General features: G+C 36.5%; 1 protein-coding gene and 1 non-coding gene across 3 annotated transcripts; one reads left to right on the forward strand and one right to left on the reverse strand.

Moving 5' to 3' along the window:
* Nucleotides 1-492: 492 nt before the first annotated feature.
* LOC145768778 (protein FAM98A-like) lies at nucleotides 493-19,428 on the reverse strand. 2 transcript variants are annotated; one of them, XM_082580368.1, is made up of 12 exons: nucleotides 19,255-19,428; nucleotides 18,103-18,248; nucleotides 17,559-17,693; nucleotides 13,015-13,088; nucleotides 8,354-8,473; nucleotides 7,541-7,738; nucleotides 6,765-6,864; nucleotides 6,254-6,330; nucleotides 5,875-5,962; nucleotides 5,251-5,295; nucleotides 4,556-4,618; nucleotides 493-1,293 (listed from the first exon to the last, which is right to left on the reverse strand). In XM_082580368.1, the coding sequence occupies exons 1-12, from the start codon at nucleotides 19,299-19,301 to the stop codon at nucleotides 1,166-1,168; spliced, it is 1,221 nt and encodes a 406-aa protein (XP_082436494.1). In that variant the 5' UTR covers nucleotides 19,302-19,428; the 3' UTR covers nucleotides 493-1,165. The 2 variants fall into 2 exon arrangements, with proteins under 2 accessions (XP_082436494.1, XP_082436495.1); XM_082580369.1 differs by lacking the exon at nucleotides 5,251-5,295.
* LOC145769753 (U6 spliceosomal RNA) lies at nucleotides 16,509-16,615 on the forward strand. The gene has a single exon (XR_014289073.1). It is a non-coding gene; the product is annotated as a U6 spliceosomal RNA (small nuclear RNA).
* Nucleotides 19,429-20,596: the final 1,168 nt, after the last annotated feature.

Here is a 20,596-nt window from a genome sequence, read left to right on the forward strand (position 1 = left end):
TTCAGAAATCTCATTACTGCATGTAATTGATGAAGCATTGTTCTTTTAGTCAAGCAGCGACCTTATGTTTGAGCGTGGGAAAAGTTATTATTTTGCATGAAAAATATAGATTCAAATTGAGATTATGTAATAAAAAAATAATCACAACATTGCAATGCATGTTCTTCATTACTCTACCAAAAAATAATGTGTAAATTCACGCTACAATTGCTTTAATCGCAAAATAATCTAAAAGTCATAAGTCACCTCAACATTTCAACGTATATGAGCAGTTCTAAAATTCACATAGTTTTAATTTTCGGAAATGCTCATTGTGAATAATTTTACAAAATGAATCCCAAATTTTGAAACCGTGCCTTAAAAAATAACAGAGATATCACTCCTAAAGCATAAGAAGAATCGACAGCCCCCCCCCCAAACTGAGCAAGACTCCAAGGAACCCAACCTTCTAAGTGTTAAGAATTGCAAGCCAAAACCTTTGTTGTTGAATATTTTAATGCAACAGCTAAATTAAAAAAAAAAACGACGTAACAGTACAGAGCATACGCAAGCAGAAAGCTACACAGGCGATCATATCAAATTGCACTGTCAATGTAATAAAGACAAACCAAAGCACAAGCGTTTATCATTAAGTTATTGGCATGCTCATTCTACTGTAGATTGCGTACTGAAACTAGGGCACTTCGACACTTATTGTTCGGTAAAAAAATAATACAGTACATTAAAAAGGGTTCCAAACAACATTGTGAAATTTAGTAGGCTAAAGAAATAGCTTTGAATCTGAACAACATTTCGTCTTTAACAGTTGTAGGTAATCCTGAATAATTTAACAAAACTTCAAAGAAGGTAGCGCAAAGCCTTGCGCGTTTAATTACATGCCTATGGCGCTTTCTAACCTTCAAGATTTTCAGGTTTTGCTTTCGTTTCGGTCGCACATCTAAACCATTTTAAATTTAAACAGCCGGATTTGATACCAATTTACAACAGCACCATGGAACATGATTGACAAGTGTCGCTATTTCCTAACTTCAACATAGCAATTCCTTCTACCCTACGACGCTTCATCGCTAAACTGACGCCAACAAGGAACCTGCCAACGTAATACAGTACGTAGAATGTCTTCTCAAACGATGAAAACTTTATAAATTAATTTGTTTCGACAGAATCAGCTGCGGTAGGTCTGCTGGCCGGCAGCAAATCCCCCTCGTCCGTATCCTTGGCCGCCTTGGCCAAATGCCCGGTCAAACGCCCCACTTTGCTGTCCGCCACCGCCTCTGCCCCAACGGCTGCCCCCTTAAAACAAGAAATGGTTAGTCTTAACAGTGTGATTGTTTTACTATTTCTTTGTTCCACATACGGATGGGGAGATACAATTGCAACAATGTTAGTTGGAATATGGGTTTAATTTAGTGAAATAAGTAACTGGGTTGAAAGCAGAGCGAGGTAAACGTGGAGTAGTTTGCATCGAAAAATCTTAAGACCCGCAACTGCTCAGCAAAGTGAAATAAAGGCGGTTTTATAATATTACGCGTGTTAAAAGTACAATATCTACCTTTTCATATTTTTTTTTGGTTTAAACAAAGCCGAAGGTTACCTATTAAAACACATGCCCTCAAATAATTAAGAACTTGAGGACAAAGTAAAATACCATAAATTGATTGTGATGATTTCAGTTTATGCAGTTCTACATGGTGACTCTGCGTTTGAGGCACCATACACAGGATAATATTTGTTTCACGCAGATCCAGCTGGGGAAAACCGTCCTTTAGTCATTGATTCTACAATCCACATCCACAGACGTTGAATCAATAAAAAGGAGAAACTTTTTAAACTGAAATCAATCACGCAGAAACATTCGAGATTGTGAAAAAACGGGGTGTTGTCTGGCATCTGATGTAAGCAGCTGTAAAAAGTTCAGCTTGATATTTCTACTATAGAGAAATAAAACAAAGTAACTTCAGCGGGTTTAACATGATGTATTACATACACAAATATAACATAATTAAAATAAACTCAAACGTTTTCGACACGTACATGTGTCCTCATCAGGAATTACATATCTGCAATATAAATAAAATGAAAATTGTAAGGTAAATTTGACTTTGCATTATAACTGTAACTGTATACTAACGACACTCCAGACTGAAAAGCACAAACTGAACGAGTGACACAGGAATGATTACAAGTAAATTATACGGTGGAAACAGATCACATGAGGTGTAAACTACAGGCATTTGACAAACAATTAGAACACACACAAGAGGTGTGTTCTAACACACACAAGAGTGTGTGTTCTAATTGTTTGTCAAATGCCTGTAGTCCTCTTGTGTGTGTTCTAATTGTTTGTCAAATGCCTGTAGTTTACACCTCATGTGATCTGTTTCCACCGTTTAATTTACTTGTAATCATTCCTGTGGCACTCGTTCAGTTTGTGCTTTTCAGTCTGGAGTGTCGTTAGTATACAGTTACAGTCATAGGCGTCGATTTTTTCTTAGAAGAGAGGAATTCTGGGTGGGCGGGACTTTTCAAACAGATTTCATTGAATGTGTATGTTTGCAAATTCGCAATGGTTCAGTCTTCGAAATGAGCATATTTTTACTTCGGCAAAAGCGTTGCCGAGGCCAAACGGCAAATTTTGAAATTGCCTCGGCAATTACTGTGAATATTTAGTAGGAAAAGATTGTACTAAAACGAGAAGCGAAAAATATACTTGAGTAGTCTATTACGAACGCATTGATTGATTTGTTGTGATGTAATAATACCAAAAGTAGTGATAAAGCGAGCAGCGCGATACGCACGCTGTTACGGTAATTCACGTTAAAAAACTCACGGGGAGGGGAAAGTAAGGTAATTTTGGTTGATTCAACGTTCGAGTCAGCACAAATCGATTTAATTTTTCCGTCGGGTTATATTGCGTAACAACAATGCCCAATAAGAAATTTACGTTTGTTTTACACTAATTCGACATGTAGCGACGTTGAATTATCATACAGCAACGTTAATTGCTCAACCAGGTACAGGTGACATAGCTCCCTGCGAGATCGCCTCGATTTATGTAAGCTTATAAGCCAACATAATTTCGGCACAATTGGGACACTGCGAGCAACACAAAGTCTGTTTGATGAACTAGTCAGAATCGGTATCATCAGATGCTGTATCAGCTAGACGAGATAACGGAAAGCGAGGCGCAACAAGGAGTAGATGCTTCCAATAATTTGACGTCTACTGGAGTTAAGTCAATGCAAATAGGGTGATATTTTTATAAAAGAGTCTCCCAGCTGGGTACGTGTCTAAGCGCCGGCGAAGTAGGAGTAACCCAAATAAAACATCCAGCAATAGTAGGATTGAATCAAATTCCTAGTCTGGTGTAGTCTAAGAAAATTAGTTTTTTTCTTGTAATCTTGTGGTTCTTACAATCACCTCGGCAATTGCCTGAGACGCTAATTTCGAAAAGTGTAGTTAGTCATTCTCACAAAGACTGCGTTTAGCGTCGCTGCAGCAATTAAGTTTTAATAGGTTGGATGTTTGCTTTCTTGCGCCTTGCGATCTTATGAGCGCTGCTAAACTAAACAAACTTCTTTTATGTTTTCCGTTGCAACCTAAAAAGCGCGTGACTCGTGACCTGTTATCTTTAAAGTGGCGCCTTCGGATTTGCCGCATTTTGATTTGTAAAAGCGATTGTTTTAGTACGTCTTTAGTTTGTATCGGTTATTTTATTGTCATGTTCATTATAATGTCATATTCACATTCCCTTACGCTGACCGGGAACTGAAGTTTGATTGTGACGTAACAAAAGTGAAACCATTCGGAGAAAAAATCAAATTGCCGACGCAAATTCGGAGAAAAAAATCAAACGTGGCTTTCTCTCACCAGAAATTGCCAGCTGTGGCAGTTGCTGTAGCAACAACAATGCAGTGAGTACCGCCTTTTTTCAACGCAGCATTGTTGCGAAATTGCTTTGTTCTGTCGGATACATTGCGAGAGACATAGCGTAAAACAAGAAGTTGCGCTGCAGTTAGTTGGATAGTCCAGCGTTTAAGAAAAACGGAAATAATTATAACAAACACTTCATAAGTGTCATGAAAACAGGGTGGGCGAAACATATTTTGCCCACCCTCGTTTCACGGCAGGGTGGGCGTCGCCCACCCGGCCCACCCTATTTCGACGCCTATGGTTACAGTTATAATGCAAAGTCAAATTTACCTTACAATTTTCATTTTATTTATATTGCAGATATGTAATTCCTGATGAGGACACATGTACGTGTCGAAAACGTTTGAGTTTATTTTAATTATGTTATATTTGTGTATGTAATACACCATGTTAAACCAGCTGAAGTTACTTTGTTTTATTTCTCTATGGTTCAACAAAGCAAACTCTCTACCAAAGCTTTATATTTCTACTACTGTAGAAAAATAGACCTTACAACTGGAAACCAAAACATAGAATGCAGTCTTGTACAAAAAGAAGAGGCTTGTCTGCGAATATTACGATACACAGATTCCTCAAAGGTTACTTTTGTAGGTCTAACATCTGAACTTATTGCAATCCGTACCTCGACCGCTTTGAGGTCTGCTTCCACCGCCTCTTCCTCCACTATAGCCTCCTCTTCCACCATCTGCAAAAACATGGAAGTGATCAAACATAGAAGTAAGAACTTTGTGTGGGGTAGATGCAAAAAAGCTAAGTGGAATTCTACAAGAAAATTTTACAATCTTCTTTATGGGTGAAAAAGTATACTCGCTCATGAATTTAATATCTATCACGTTTACATTTCGGAGACGGCGTATCGATGAGAACGTTCTCGAACATCCTGCAGCGGCTTCTGTTTATTTAGAGACCGTAAGGATCATTCAAGCAGACAGTTTCCAAGTTTAATTCGTCATACCCTATGACAATGCTTTACGCTCAGTTTCGCAGTGCGATGAATGTACATTAACGGTTATCTTGCGGGTAATTCTAGTCGTTCGATTACAAGTTGGGTAATGAATGAGTAGCTATGTCTTCTGGCACATTAACAGAAACATTTCATGTTCAATAGTAGGATTTTAACGACCACAAGTGCGAATGAAACCAAACGAATTATTCACAGTCATATATTTCACAGCAAAGAAAAGTTCGATAAACATAACATTTCACAAACATTTTTTTGCAAAACGGCGAAAAAGACTTTGGAGCGTCTCTGAAATGACTGATCACAAGAACCAAACAGCATGATATAGCAACATGATTTTATTAAATTTAATATACCTCCACGACCAAATTGACCTCTACCGCCGCCCCTGCCACCTCCACCTGAAACATAAACTTCATGTGGAAAGAAAACCTTACTATTTAATTTTAATATTTTTACATCTTATAATTTGTGTGATGTTTTTAAATGTCTTAATTCAGAATATCTTCGTTTTGCTCAAAAGCTGGAATTATTTGCTTAACCCCGTTGCTGGATGCAATCTTTCATAAGAAATTCCCGAATTTTGCATTCATTCGTATTTTCAACACTCGCGCCAATAACAGCGTCAATAATATGTAATTTTGTGAAATTTTTACAACTTCCAACTCAATTCTTCGCATCCGCAGTAATGAATGAGGCAATTTGAACTCAGTCGAAATTTTATTTGAAACACAATCGAATAAATGCTTTATATGGTTAGTACGTCGTTGGACGTTGAAACTATGTAAGATGAACATATTCTGCTGGGTAACCAGTGAAATGAACTGTATTATAAAGTGGAGTCGTAAAAACCATTGAGCTTAAGACAAGTCGAGGGTTAGTATTGACAAACAGCTGGTGTGACATCAATATGTTTCGTAATCTCTTGTAAAACATTCTGACAACACATCATCAGTACGCCATGTGCTGAGAACACTTACGTCCACCACCATCCTGCCTCTTCTGCCATGAAGGCATCTCTGGAGGAGGAGCTGACACTTCAGTCGGTCTTCCTCCTCGATCAGGAACCTGTCAGAAGAAGGAAGCAGAAATAAATGATGTGGAGTAGAAGATACTGGTGCAGTAAGTTAACTAAGCACAACCTTCCGAAGCTTTGAGCATATCCAAAAATAATAAACAATGAGCAATATCAGCTCTTCTGTTGATCTAAGACTAAACAAGATGTTAGACAACATTAAATGTGAAAATAAAATGCTTAAATCAATCTTTTGTTGGATAAGTTATTAAGAAATGCCTCATGCTGGAGACACTATAAAGTTCAAACCGAATCTCAAAACGTGTAGCAACTTTTGTACATACTGTTCCAATTAAAAGTTTATTAATTTCGCATGCATGTCGAGTACTTCCAGAAGATGTTTTGTGAACTTGTGATAAATCTGTGAAAGAATAGTTGTGTATGTTAATGCAAAGTACATTAAAAGAGAGGCATGGACAATTGGACATTGAACAAGTTATAGTAAGATAGCTTCAAATGGCCTTTCTTCACAAATATGTGAGTATACCATTAAAATCTCAAGAAAAGACATCACATTATAATTATATCCAATTGTATGACTTTTGTCAAAAGAAAAGTCTGTTTGCCAAAGCAACCCTAACATGCACATTTAAATCGAATGAAACTGCTCACAATTTATTAACATTGCCTTCTAGTGAGAAATTTATGTTTTAATAGTAATTGCATGAGGAGTTTTTGACAACTAGAGATAAGCGCAAACATAAGAACCAAAAATTAAAAAAGCACTGTAAAGTTAAATTCACCCAATGACACACAAAAGAAAAAATTACTAAGTCAAAGCAATTGCTCACATACCATCTCTAGCGGCAAGAAGATTTGCTAACGTGATGCTTGGCTTCACGTTCATGCTGTGACGTTGTGTTTGGTACACTTTAGCTATGGCGTTTAAGTTGGCCTGTAGACATATTTGCATTACCAATTACCATTCAATCTTGCAAGCAATGGCATAAAACTACAGGCTTGTGAAAGGGGTACCGTAGTTGAAGAAAGTTACTAGTCACGTTCATAGTAAAATAAAAATTTTACGCAATCAACAATCCATTTCAAACATTTAGCTTCCTAGAGAGCAGTTTGCCTCTTCTGACCTACTGCCAGCTATGTACCCATGTCACGTAAGTGTTGTCTGAAATATGTTTCTTTATAAGCGATCCTTTAAAAAATTTTGAGAGAAATTATCTTTTCATGTGATGGGGAATGCACTAAAAGACGCAGAAGGAGCCTTTGCCATTTTAATCTAAAATGATAGACTTATGACATATGAAATCTAGAATATATTCAGCATAGTGCATATGCACCAGATACACAGCAACAATAGAATATCCCAATAAAGTATAAGATACAACACAAGAAAAAAATTATTAATTGTGACAGACATACATAAGTTAAGAAAATAAAGTACCGTATGAAAAGCCTTTCGCTGCAATCCAAGCAGCTTCAGTCGATAAAAACTTAAAAGCATGTTTCGTCTATCAATTGTTTTGACCGTGGGCCTTGGCGGGATGTGTGAGACGTTAAAGTGGTATCTTCATAGCAAAAAGACATAAATATATTTTAACGAAAAATCTGTTCACCTTTGCTTTATCCGACCAATTGAATGATGAAATCGTGACGTCAACTCGCTTCAGCAACATTGATCTTCGTGTGGTATATTCCATGGTTAAAGCAGAGTTGATGGCTTCAAGTTTTTCCCAATGTACTGGGCCCAGCTGTGACTTTATGACCGGTTTGCTCAAACAGTTCGAAGGAGCCGTTTTTACAGCTTCATTGAGCTGAAAGAGGTGAGTTACAAGAAATTTAGAACTTGTTTAGTAGCATGGTTGAACGAGTCAATAACTTGGTGTCAAGATTATCCTATATCCTAGCACATTTCGACCTTCAATTACCGTGACACATGATACGCTGTTTTGGCGAAAAATAAGCTGAGGTAAAAGGGCGTATCAGGCTATAAAATTAAATGCTTGGTGAAGAGTCTCTTTTTGTGCTATTAAACACATTTTAAGACACACTATCACAAACACATTTAGCATTGCAAAAATCTTGCAAAACACCAAACATAAGTCCGAAAGATTTTAATATACGTACGACGTACGCTGTAAAAACAATATACTGCAATCACAATTTATTGGTTTCTTCCTATTCCGTGTAATTTCTGGGCCTTTTGTACTGGTGTTATGACTGTCCAATGTCGGTCAACAGCCAAGTTTATGCTACGCTTACATAGAAAACATGGAGATTTTTTGATATAATCATATAGTAATAGTGTCTCCGATAACAAAGAAAAGGTCGCGGAACACGGAATAGAAATCGTCGCTGAACAAAAAATCATTGCTGTTGCAATAAAGGTGCAGGTGAGGGTTCATAAACAAAGAAAAACACAAAATCACCTTGTTCTGGATTCCTGTTAAGAACTTTTCAAGAGAAATCCCATCCGGGGGCTTTCCCATTCGAAGTGCTATGCAGATTTTCTTTAGTTGTTCAAATATAAAAGTATTAGCATTTTCAGCCTGTGAAATAATAAGAAAAAAAGTAATGTGATCGGACAAAAAAATTAAACATATGCCAAACTAAAAATGTCAACTTGATATGGAGTTGGTAATCTAACCTTTTGTGCAGCAGAAATTGTTTATTCAAAGAAAGCACAATGGATACAAAATTGGCAAAGTATTTTGTATAATATGCATTATGATTATGCTGTATATTATAATATATTTTTGTGCGTAAGTGAGGTTTAGTAAATATGTTTCATGTGTGTGTCGGTGGGATACAGGCATGGGAATCTTCTTGAGTTCACATTAAAAACATGATTTTTGTAAACCACTATCAACCAAGAAGACTCCTATACTTTCGGGCACAAAATCATGCCAATATAATGATAATAATAAAATTACAAAATAAATAAAGCTCAGTTTATTTCGTTGGCGAATAAAGATAATATGCAAAAAAAAAATAAACATATATAAATAATTTGCACAAAAAGGATAGCAGCAAAAGACCAAAAAGTCATGAAAGTCAGCTGCCAGTCCACCCAAACAATTAAACAAACAACACCAAAACTTAAGACATGAATTAAATATCTAGAATAGATAATAGTAATGCATAAAATATTATATTAGGGTGTAGACTGTAGAGTGAAATGTTTTTTATTTTATAAAAATAAAGAGGGTGACTAAAAACATGGCTTAGCACCTAAAAACACATCTCAAACAATTTTTAGTTGGTTGCACCCAAAACTCAACCGGCTACCCCCCCTATTTGGGGTCGAGGGGGTCAAAATCCTAAAAATTGCTATACACAACTTTTGAACCACACATGCTAGAGAGATGATGATTTTCATCTTAAACGAATGGGAAACACCAAGTTTCTATCTAAATTCTAAATCTAACCTATATAGGCTTTTAGGCTATATAATATAATATTATTATATATATTATACCAGTAGTTCTTAACCTTTACTAACCTTCCGAACCCTTACGCTAATCTGCAAGCTTTCGTTGAACCCCAAATTTTCGCTGAATCACAAAACGAAAATCTACCACATTTAATAATAATACATTACTGTATCAATGAGACTTCTGTTGTTGTTTTTCTATGACCAATAGTGAGATTCGAGGCTTTGTCTCGGGAACAGCAATTCTCATGTCATTTTCGCATGCAAGCCGGTTTCATTTTTTTTTCTTTTTGCTTTAACATCGACCAGAATAGAAAACGCATGCTTGCATAAATAAGTAGTTACAAATGGCATGAGAACTTCAAGGGCAACTTTTGTAATAAGAAGATAACTTTCCATTTGTTGGCACCAAAAAGTTTGAAAATTTGTTGTGTTGAAGTTTTTTTTTTGCATCTTGCTTTCTTGAAGCTCGATAATGTAATCCAAGTATGGACTGTTTATATGGGTCTGCTACTATTCGGTGAGTCCGATTCGGTGAGTCCGATTCGGTGAGTCTGATTCGGTGAGTTCCTAACCTCTAACCCCTAACCCTAACCCCAAACCCCTAACCCTAAAACGGCAATGATAGTTAGGCTACAGTACCCAATAATTAAAAAAAAAAATTGAAAAAATCCCCCGTTAAGGGATCGGACTCACCGAATCGGACTCACCGAATCGGACTCACCGAAACGGGCCATTCCGGTTTATATCGGCTGTTGTTGAAAAAAAGTGAAAATAGAACTAAATTTCCTTAAATTAAGGAAATTTCCTCAAAAATAAAAGCCCTGCTTCTGCGTTCCATGTAAAAAGCAAACGTGAGGAAATTCATGTTTTGAGAAAATGAAGTTTATTTACCATCATGTAAGCCGCAATCAAGTTTAGGCTGGACAATATTTTCCAAAAATATTCTCTGAACAAAACTACATCCAATTGCAGCAATAATAAAATCAAAAGTTTTAAAACTGTTTGGCCACACTAAAAGATCACAATTCGGAATCAGCAAAGTTTGCACAGAAGGCAAAGTAGAAGGAAAAAGAAAACGTGGCAGACAACCAAAACGATGGCAAGACAACATTCAATCATGGACCGGACTCCACTTGACGACACTGGGCGAGTTGGCTCAAAATCGCCACTCTTGGAAGCAAATAAGCCATGTTGATGCGCAATCTGCCGCAGGCGGAGATAACGACTGATGATGAGACTGTGTGTTGATGTTTCAGAGGACGTAAGCGCCGAACCCCTGAAACAGCTTCGTTGAACCCTGATTAAGAACCACTGTATTATACCGTACTTAACATAACATAGATGTATAACAGTGAAATAACAAAGCATTAGGACTATGTGCAAATACAAATAGATAAGTATATAAATGATGTTTTAAGAGAGGTTATTGTAGGCCAGGGCTGCGATTTTTTCTTTCTTGTCGAACGACCAAAAATTCTACGCTTGTTTGTCGAATAGTAATATGACGTCCAAGAGTCAGATTATAAGCGTTTGGCGGCGAGTTACCGCACAAGTTGTGTGGTATCAGAGTCACTTACTTTAAGTTTTTAATCGCACGCTGGTTGAGTGATTCCATCTACGACGGCAAAAACATTGCCGTCGCCAAATCAACACACCTTGGATTGCTGCGACAATTGCCGTATGCTTTAATGTTTAATCAAACGAAATTTTATGCGCTTCTTCATTGCGTGTCACACGGCGGTCGCCCAGAGCATCACGCAAGCTATTTTATGCGCTGACAATGCTCTTGTGAACTGTAAAAAGTTTGCAACCTTATAAATACCGGCTTATTGTTACGCAAAAGTTATTCTTTCATCGAATGCTTATTGTTTACCGGTGTCGTTGCGAATATAAATCATCGTGAAAGAAGATACAGTTAAAAAGTGGAATTTACCTGCTATAGATTATGAAACAGAAGGAAAAGCTAGTGTGGTATTTTGCAAAATTTGTAAAGAATTTTATGACGGAAACAAATCGGAATTAGAAAAGCTACGGGGTCAAGTTAAAAAAGTAGTACAAAATTGGATAAACGGTTCTTCAGCAGAAAAGAAAAATAATGCTTCTGATCGTATGGCATTGCGCGTTCATGAATGGGCAGTTTTGCGTCTTCAAGTATTCCAGTGACGATGCGACAGCTTCATCCTCCCATACAGCGTCTTATGATTCCTATTCTGACAGCTAGTTCTTTATCAAACAGACTCGTGTTTGCTCGCAGTATCTCAATTGTGCCGAAATTATGTTAGCGTAAACGTAAATCGAGGCAATCTTCTCGCAGTGGGATATTAATTTGTTACCGGTACGTGGTTATTATAACGTTATTTTATGATAATTCAAAGTTCGCTAGATGTCGAATTAATGTAAAACAAACGTAAATTTCTTCTTGGGCATTGTTACGTAGGCAGCAAAATTTCGTTATTTTTGCATTGACTTCACGTCTGTAGACATTGAATTAATGTAAGAATGATGATTTTTGCTGTCTGGGTACGCAATGTAACTCGCCAGGAAAATTAAATAGATTTGTGCTGACTCGAACGTTGAATCAACCCAAAATTAACTTACTTTTCCCCCTGAGTTCTTTAACGTGATTTAAGGTAACAGCGTGCGTATCGCTACTTTTGGTATTATTACATCACTACAAATCAAACAGTGCGGTCGTGACTCGTGATAGACTACTCTAGTATATTTTTCGCTCCTCGTTTTGTCGATTCAACGTCTGCAGACGTTGAATCAATGTAAAAACGACGGGTTTTGCCAGCTGGGTTGTGTGCTTTTGTGAATGCAATTGCAAAATCGCCCATTACGTAATCACAGAAACCCTTTTAGTGGATGGAAGTCAAGTTGCACTGTCTACTATTCTTTATTCACATTGCAAAACATTTCTGCAATCTTGGAACAACAAGTGCATAAGTCAGACATAAATCCAAACTTACAAACACGTTGACAATATAAAGTAGCTTACTTCGGTTATTTTATCTATAAAAGAAACCCGTTGTGTCGAATAGCACAAAACGTGTGTGGTGAAATGTTTGATGCCAGGCGTTGGAACTTCGATCAAAGCATTCTCCCGCAGTGTTCAAAATGGCGGCGTTGACGCCTTGGGAGTTTCTCATGTGAAGCGTCGCTTTTCGACCTTGCTTTGAAGTACCTGGCGCAAGAAAGTTTACGTAAGTCAGCACTCTTATGATTGCATCACGTGATGCTCCCCCCCCCCCCCGATTGTTCCTCGACCTGACGACGTTTAGTCTTCTCTCAGTTTTTTTTCCTTTTTATTTTCGTTTTTTTTTTTCGTAAGGCACGGCGTTTGTCGAATAGTGATGGCGCGTGTCGAGTGACCTCGTCACCGAAAAAGGCAAAAATCGCAGCCCAATGTAGGCCTACAAATTCTTCAAAAAACAATGTTCCTTTTATTTCTTTTGGTATTTACTGCCATAGGAACACTCCATTGAAACATAAACAACGTTAAAAGTATAAAACAGATGCAATAACATGTTCTTGTATGTTTGAACAGTCTATGGTACTACTATCCAAAAACATGACAGGTGTGTAGTATGGTACAAAAAATATCAGTCTAATTTTCAAGAGAGAGTTTTACATTCAATGTTGTGGTTGTCTTACTTGATTTGAAGTTTCTTGCTGTGGATTTGCTTTAAAAGAAATTTTGGCAGCTTGCAGTTCTGATGACAGGAACACTGGGAATATATACAAATATTCACTACTTGCCAGTAAGCTATTCAACAGGAGTTTCAAGTTGAATGGGCTTTTTACAAAACCACAAAAACAAAAAAATACCAAACTTTACAACACTAAATAAGCTACTTAAATTTTAAAGTATGAAACATATTCACAAATGTACCAAATTCCAATTTACATGGTGAACAGAAAGTCCTTGGACTTTTTTTCATCTTATGGTTAAACATATTGAATGTCACTTATATGCCTTTTAATATGCTAAATATCTTGCTAAACTCTCTAAAATTTAGGTCTAATTGTAAACAAAAGGCTAAAGACATCATTTACAAAGGCTTCAAAAGCAAAAAAGACTTGAAAGAGTACAGATTCTTCTCAGAAAACTGACAGCAGGTATGGCAGGGCAAGAGATCATTTTTTCAGACAAAAAACTCTTCACAATTGAAGCTCAGTTCAACAATCAGAAAGATAGAATTTATGGAAAGTCTTCAGCAGATATTAAAGATTCTGTAAGAACAGTTTATCACTGTCAAAAACCGTCTTCTCTGATGGTGTGAGGCTGTGAGCCACCTTCTCCAAAACTTGGATGCCCCTCCTGATTTTCATGGAACAAGGGGTTAAAGTCAATTCAGATCGTTACATCAACGATATTTTGTTTCCAGCCCTTAAAGAGATGAAAACACAAACAGTAAAACACTACAATAATCAGCCTTTCACATTCCAACAAGATGGTGCTTGGTGCACCATCCCACACCTCAAAAAAGACTCGAGACTGTTGCTCACGTCAACTTCCAAGATTCTGGAGCAAGGAAAATTGTGGCCTCCCTCATCGCGTGATTTGAATGACATGGACTTTTGTGTGCGGTCGTTAGTGGAGGCAAAGGCCTGTTCCTTTGCTCACCCAAGTGTTGATGCTTTGAAGCAATTACTCTTGTGCAGGGGTCACCAACCTTTTTTGCATGCGGGCCACTTTGGCACTAAGGAGAGCTGTGGTGGGATGCACTGATAAAATTTTAGGTAGGTTGACTCTTATGCTAGAAAAGAACGCATTTCGTACCCAGTATCCAGCGTTACATGTTGTTCGTATCCAGCGTTACATATGGGTCATTCCATGCCAAATGAGCAAATTTTTTTGAAAAATTACACCACATGTCATAGATTTTATTGAAATTTGGCATACTTGTAGATGTCAAAGAAATATTAAAAATGCAAAAAAAATTTTTGAAAAATTTTAAACATTGGTGGAGTTATGGTCGTTAGAAAAATCACCAGTTTTGCCAGTTCCGCTTCAGTGATTTTGTCCAATTTCTTGTCATATTTCTAATTTCTTAACCTACGATCATACAAAATGGCTGAAAATTGCTATAGACAGACATTTTAAGACCCAAGGAATCCAAAAATATAGATTAAAAAGTCGTCAGAGAAATGCTTGATATGATTATAGAGGTTTCAATTTGATACATGCATTTTTTGGAGGCCAAACTTTAAGGGCCTATAAAAAAATGGGTATAAAAATTAAGAACTGAAACTCACATATTTTATACTTATACCAATACTCTTTCATGTCAAATAAAAAATATGAATTAATTTTGATAACTACTATGATAAAAGCTAAATTTTCTGACTTGCAAATTTTGTACTTTTTTACACTCATTGTACAACATTTTTGTCTATGACATCACAATTTACATTATTGCTCGTTGATGACATCACAATTTACATATTGTTTGTTATGACAATTGTTATGTAGCTCATCAATGAATTGAATACTGGTACAGTATATAATGCACTTAGGTTTAGTGTTGTAGGCCATGCACCATAGTATTAGTAATATTAGTGGTAACTTGTAGAGTTAATTACCGTACTCTTTTAATTGTGATTTCAATTTTAGGTTGTCCTATTAGTAATGTATTATTCCTAACATACTCGACAGATCTTGCAACCAGGAAATATACTTTTCCCACTGTTCAAGTGTTCAAAGCCCATCTATCTGCTTGAAGCAGAGAAATGTCAATGTTCATAATAAACATGTTCATCTGTTTCTGCAAGTCCACCTATGTCCACAAACCCACTGCTTCTAGCAAAGTGAATTTTATGGCACAATTTCTTCACTTTTTTGCAATGTCGCATTGCTGTGATGAATAATTGTGTTATTGTAGAAGTAAAACTAATGTAGTACTAATAGGACAACCTAAAATTGAACACTAAAGTTAAATGCATTATCAGCATTCAATTCATTCATGAGCTACACAACAATTGTCATGACAAACAATATGTAAATTGTGGTGTCATCAACAAGCAATAATGTAAATTGTGATGTCATAGACAAAAATCTTGAACAATGAGTGTAAAAAAGTACAAAATTTGCAAGTCAGAAAATTTAGCTTTTATCATAATAGTTATCAAAATTAATTCATATTTTTTATTTGACATGAAAGAGTATTGGTATAAGTATAAAATATGTGAATTTCAGTTCTTAATTTTTATACCCATTTTTTTATAGGCCCCCAAAGTTTGGCCTCCAAAATATGCATGTAGCAAATTGAAACCTTTATAATCATATAAAGAAGTTCTCTGTCAACGTTTTAATTTACATTTTTGGATTCCTTGGGTCTTAAAATGTCTGTCTAGCAATTTTCAGCCATTTTGTTTGATCACATGTTAAGAAATTAGAAACATAATAAGAAATTGGACAAAATCACTGAAGCGGAACAGGCAAAAATGGTGATTTTTCTAATGACCATAACTCTACTAATATTTAAAAATTTTCAAAATTTTTTTTTGCATTCTTAATATTTCTTTGACATCTACAAGTATGTCAAATTTCAATAAAATCTATGACATGTGGTGTAACCCATTTGCTCATTTGGCATGGAATGACCCATATGTTAGAATACTGTAGCAACAAAATTAATCGAACAACGCTATTGCCAGGCCAAGCTCCTTTTACAACACTTTTGACTTTTTTAACAATGCCTAATAAACGAGGCCACCTGTTTTGCGCACTTATAGCGAGGCGAGTTGTTTCATTAGAATATTCATCGCCAAGCAAGATTGGTGTTGTCACTTCGCTTCACAAATGATATCTTGCAATTAACAGTTTCAGTAAACAAGGAAATGTTTGACACATCGCAATACAGGCAACAATAGTGACCTGCAAACATATCAGCGAAAAATAGGCTCCAATGACAGGAAGAAAGACACCAGGCACCATGAAAACAAGCGCTTGTGGAAATCACCAAAAAATTGTAATTCTATCAGAATTCATGAACAGTGTTTCCCTCTAAAAAAGCAATGAGTTGGTTTTTCATTCTTTTTGTGAGAGTCTATAAAAACCGTCTTTCTTTTATTATAGACAACTGTCACTTGCTGTGCTTATTAGAGTGGCAAGAATTTGTTGATTAACAACATTTTGCAGTAGGCTACTTGCTTCGACAGTACATATACTAAAATTGGAACGATACAGAGAAGATTAGCATGGTCCCTGCGCAAGGATGACACGCAAAATCGTCAAGCGTTCCATATTTCTTTTAAAAAAACACATTTTGCAGTACTAAGCTAAATATTTTCATAATACAATCAGAAAAGTCTTTAAATTTATATATAGGGCCTAATATTTTGCCAATTTATTATAAATTGAATTGGCACACAGACCTATTTTGCCAACAAAAACTTGCATAAAGAGAACACTGCTCGTGAAACACAATAATGGTGAAACGCACACTAGTGTTTACATGACATTTGCAAACTTAAAATAAGCATTAAGCAACCCTATGCTCACAGACAATTTCGAAATTCGAAAACAGACGTTGTAATCAACCACTTGGACAATGTGGCTGGACATCGCATTGGAATAACTTTAAGCAACCCCCACCTAGAACTACAATCTGATTGGTCGATCGGTGGAATCATATGCAAAGCAAAAATATGCTTCCCGGAAAGTATTTTTGCCTTCGTGCTCTTTAACTCAAGAAAAGTATTTTTGGTTATACTTGTACGCTGATACCTTCCGCGGGCCGCAGCGATACAGCGTGGCGGGCCGCCAGTTGGTGACCCCTGCTCTTGTGGAAAGGGCTAACATACCTAAGGTATGTGCCTTGGTCAAAAACTTACGACAAAGAATTGAGAGAGTTATCCAAGTAAAAAGCAGTGAGATTAAAAATAAATAAATTTATTTCTAGTATTGTAAGCTCTCATTGTCATATCTTTTTGATGAAACTTTATTTATTTTCTAGTAATAAATCATTTATAGGTTGTTTCAAGGACTTTCTGTTCACTGTGTACTTACTAATTAGAGCAAAACAATTACCAGTAAACGTCTTTTTCTTGGTATGCAGGCAAACTCAAAACTATTGTTTTACATTGACTTTCAAAGCTAACTACAACCTTTTGATGTAAGTGACTAGTTCCACAATATTATGTCATCTTATACAACACATATATCGTTATAATAATGTATAGTTAGTACTCACATAAAAGCTTTAAGCAATCTTCTTCAGTTGCAAGTCTATCAGTTAAATTGCCAGATATCAAACTAGAGTAGGGGCATCCATATTCTGATAAAAACCCACTGACTTCAAACAAAAAGTTTTCAGCATCTTTTGACTCTATAAAATGAAGCAAATAGTTTTTCAGGTCATAAAAAGGAATGACAAGTTATGTTGAACAAAACTATGCATTACAAAAATTTTCACTCAAACAATAAAACACACATCTTTGCTCTAAAACCGAGTTTAAATCAAATTCTATGCCATTTAAACAACTGTGGATTTTCTTTAGGCTACTAGGCAATAGATTGAGCTTCGCTTTTAGCAGTATGATCGTTGCTTACTTCATAGTATATATATTAATGACCTGTTTTAGCCTGATACTGCAAGTTCGCTGTGGTAATGGTGAATTGCAATTTTCTTTACTATGTTTTACTTATTACCAGTAGCCTACTTGTGTTAATTTCCTATTGAGAATTGTGTAAAATAGTTACTACGTATTCAAGCTAACAACAACAAGTAAATGAACCTGAAGTTGGGTTAACATTTTCGTCCAGGTCATAAAATCGCCTTAATTGAGAAACAAGTTTTGAAACCAACTTGGTATAGTATGGAGACCGAGAACCCTCCTTTGCTGCAGATAATAAAGTGGTTTCTTCTATTACTTCATCATATCTGCAATAAACACATTAGCTGTAGTACAATAATCATTGAAAAATATAATTGAAGGATAAAAGTGCAATTCAAATGGCCTGATAGGCAATATAACTGATGATGAAAAATTGCTTAAAATATGGAATTGTACAAATTTCAGTCAAATTGGTACATTTCTGCAATTTTGAAATTGATAATACAATGCATTTGATTGTGGTACGCTTTGTCCTTGGTCTGAGAGAGCATCTTTGGAAGCTTAATCCTGACAGTTTTCTGTTAGGTAGAGGCTTCAAGCAACCAACCCAAGCCAATTCATCCGGTTTTGGCTTGCAGTAGTATTGCTACCGGTAGACTAAGTGAATTATTTCAATCACTACATGTGAAGTTGTCCTGGAATTGTGTTGCTCATGCTTTTGTTTGTTCACAGTCGAGAGATAATCAAGTAGTTATTATGCTCACTATCTTTCTTTTGATAACTTTATCTTCCCATCCCTCAATGCTTGGATCAAGTATGGGATGGGACCCACCTTTACCTGTTCATCATGCTCATACAAAATTTCTTTGCATTCATACTAAAGTTGAGTGTTTGTATGACGCAAAGCACACACACATGCTTTGTGTCAAACAAACAAAGATTTGAAACCGACCAGACACATGGGTTGACCAAACCGACCAGACACTTTCCATGGGTTGAAGTGTGTGAATAATTAAGTAGTTTCACACTAGCCTATATGTTTGGTCGATTCCTGTCTATGAAATCATGGTATTTTTACAAGAGCGGAGACTTGTACACCAGCTCTGATATTTTTTACTTAGGCTACAATCGTTCCACAATACCTAACTTACACAAAATAGGTATTAAATTGTTTTAAGCATTCAATAAAGAATTTGCACTGATGAAAGGAGCACAAGAAAAAAAATATTTGGAAGAGTAGCCTAGGTGTCCTTGAGCTAAAAATATGTAAAATCCACAATCAACACTGCAACCATTAGCTAAAATGTGTATCATAGCCTAGTGTGTGTTTACTTTAAATCATCCAAAGAATCCAAGAAGTCACCAACAAGTGAATCCATTTCCTTTTAGAAATTCAGTTTATAAATTTGAGCGTCACTTGTTCTAATGTAATGTCACAGCAAAATTAGCTTAGTTTTTTGGAACTTCAAAAATAGATCAAACTTAGATTGTAAGACATAGAATCATTTCTGCTATGTAAACGTAAGTTAACATAGTTTTCTGTGGTCTAATACAAAAAATAATATTTGAGACGTCCTGATAACTTTCTGTGTACACCAGTTCAGATGAGTTTATTTATTCATTCATTTTATTTTTCATCATTAACGCGTCTGGGACAAAAACGATACTACTAACTATAATAGTCGATACAGGCCTACCACTACCAGCATGCCAATGAACGGGAAAAGTTGGCAAAACCTTGAAAGATTTAAAACATGCCTGCCCTGAATAGTAAATCATGGATATAGGTATGTACTGTAGTAGGCTATAGTCCGTAGTTAGCACGGCCACAAAACAAACAGCAAAAAAACAAAAAAAAAAACAAAGAGAAGCACAAATGTAGTAGCCTAATAAATGACAGCCTAATGAAAATTGAAAAGTGTTGTGGAATGTGGAACGTGGATTGCATTAAATACATTTGCCAGTTCCAACTTTCCAAGCGAATTTCGCTTGAACGCGTTCGTTTCGCTTGAAGTCTTGAACGCGATCAAGCGAAGGATTGTAGTAGCAGTACCAAACAACAAGACAGGAGGAATCGCAACTGGTGGGTACTAGGTCGGAGCTTAGACGTTATATTATTATTATTTATGCTTGCATGGTCTTGGGCACATTTGCTACTTGGAAAGTGACTTGCTTGTTTGTTTGTTTTTCATATCTTTATCCTGCATTGCGGGAAAGCGGACTTGAGCGCTATGCATCGGTGTACGCCTTCCGAGTGATTCCGACGTACACCTGACCCACGCTGCAGCCGACGGCAATGTCTGTTTCCGGTTGTCTACTCTACTTATGACTTAAATTTGGTACTACCCATTACTCGAAATCGATCACTGGGTAGAGGCAATTATCGTAAAGGTTCTTGCCCAGAGAAACAACAGCAAGTGCGGGTGGCTGGAGTCGAACATGCAGGCTCTCGACTGCAAGCCCAACGCGCTAACCACTCGGCCACTCCTGCTCTGCATCGAAAGCGATTGCCAAATGGAGCCCCTAAATTTAGCTGTGCCTCGGGGCCCCATAAGCCTTAATCATGCCCTGAGTGCAACTGCAAAAAGTAAAACACAAATTCGGAAATTACGTGTAGCTGTTAAATAAGATTTGGTAAAGAAAGCTTTACACAAACGCATATATAAAACATTTT

The sequence above is a fragment of the Aplidium turbinatum genome, chromosome 4, assembly GCF_918807975.1.
Source record: "Aplidium turbinatum chromosome 4, kaAplTurb1.1, whole genome shotgun sequence".
Taxonomy (NCBI): Eukaryota; Metazoa; Chordata; class Ascidiacea; order Aplousobranchia; family Polyclinidae; genus Aplidium; species Aplidium turbinatum.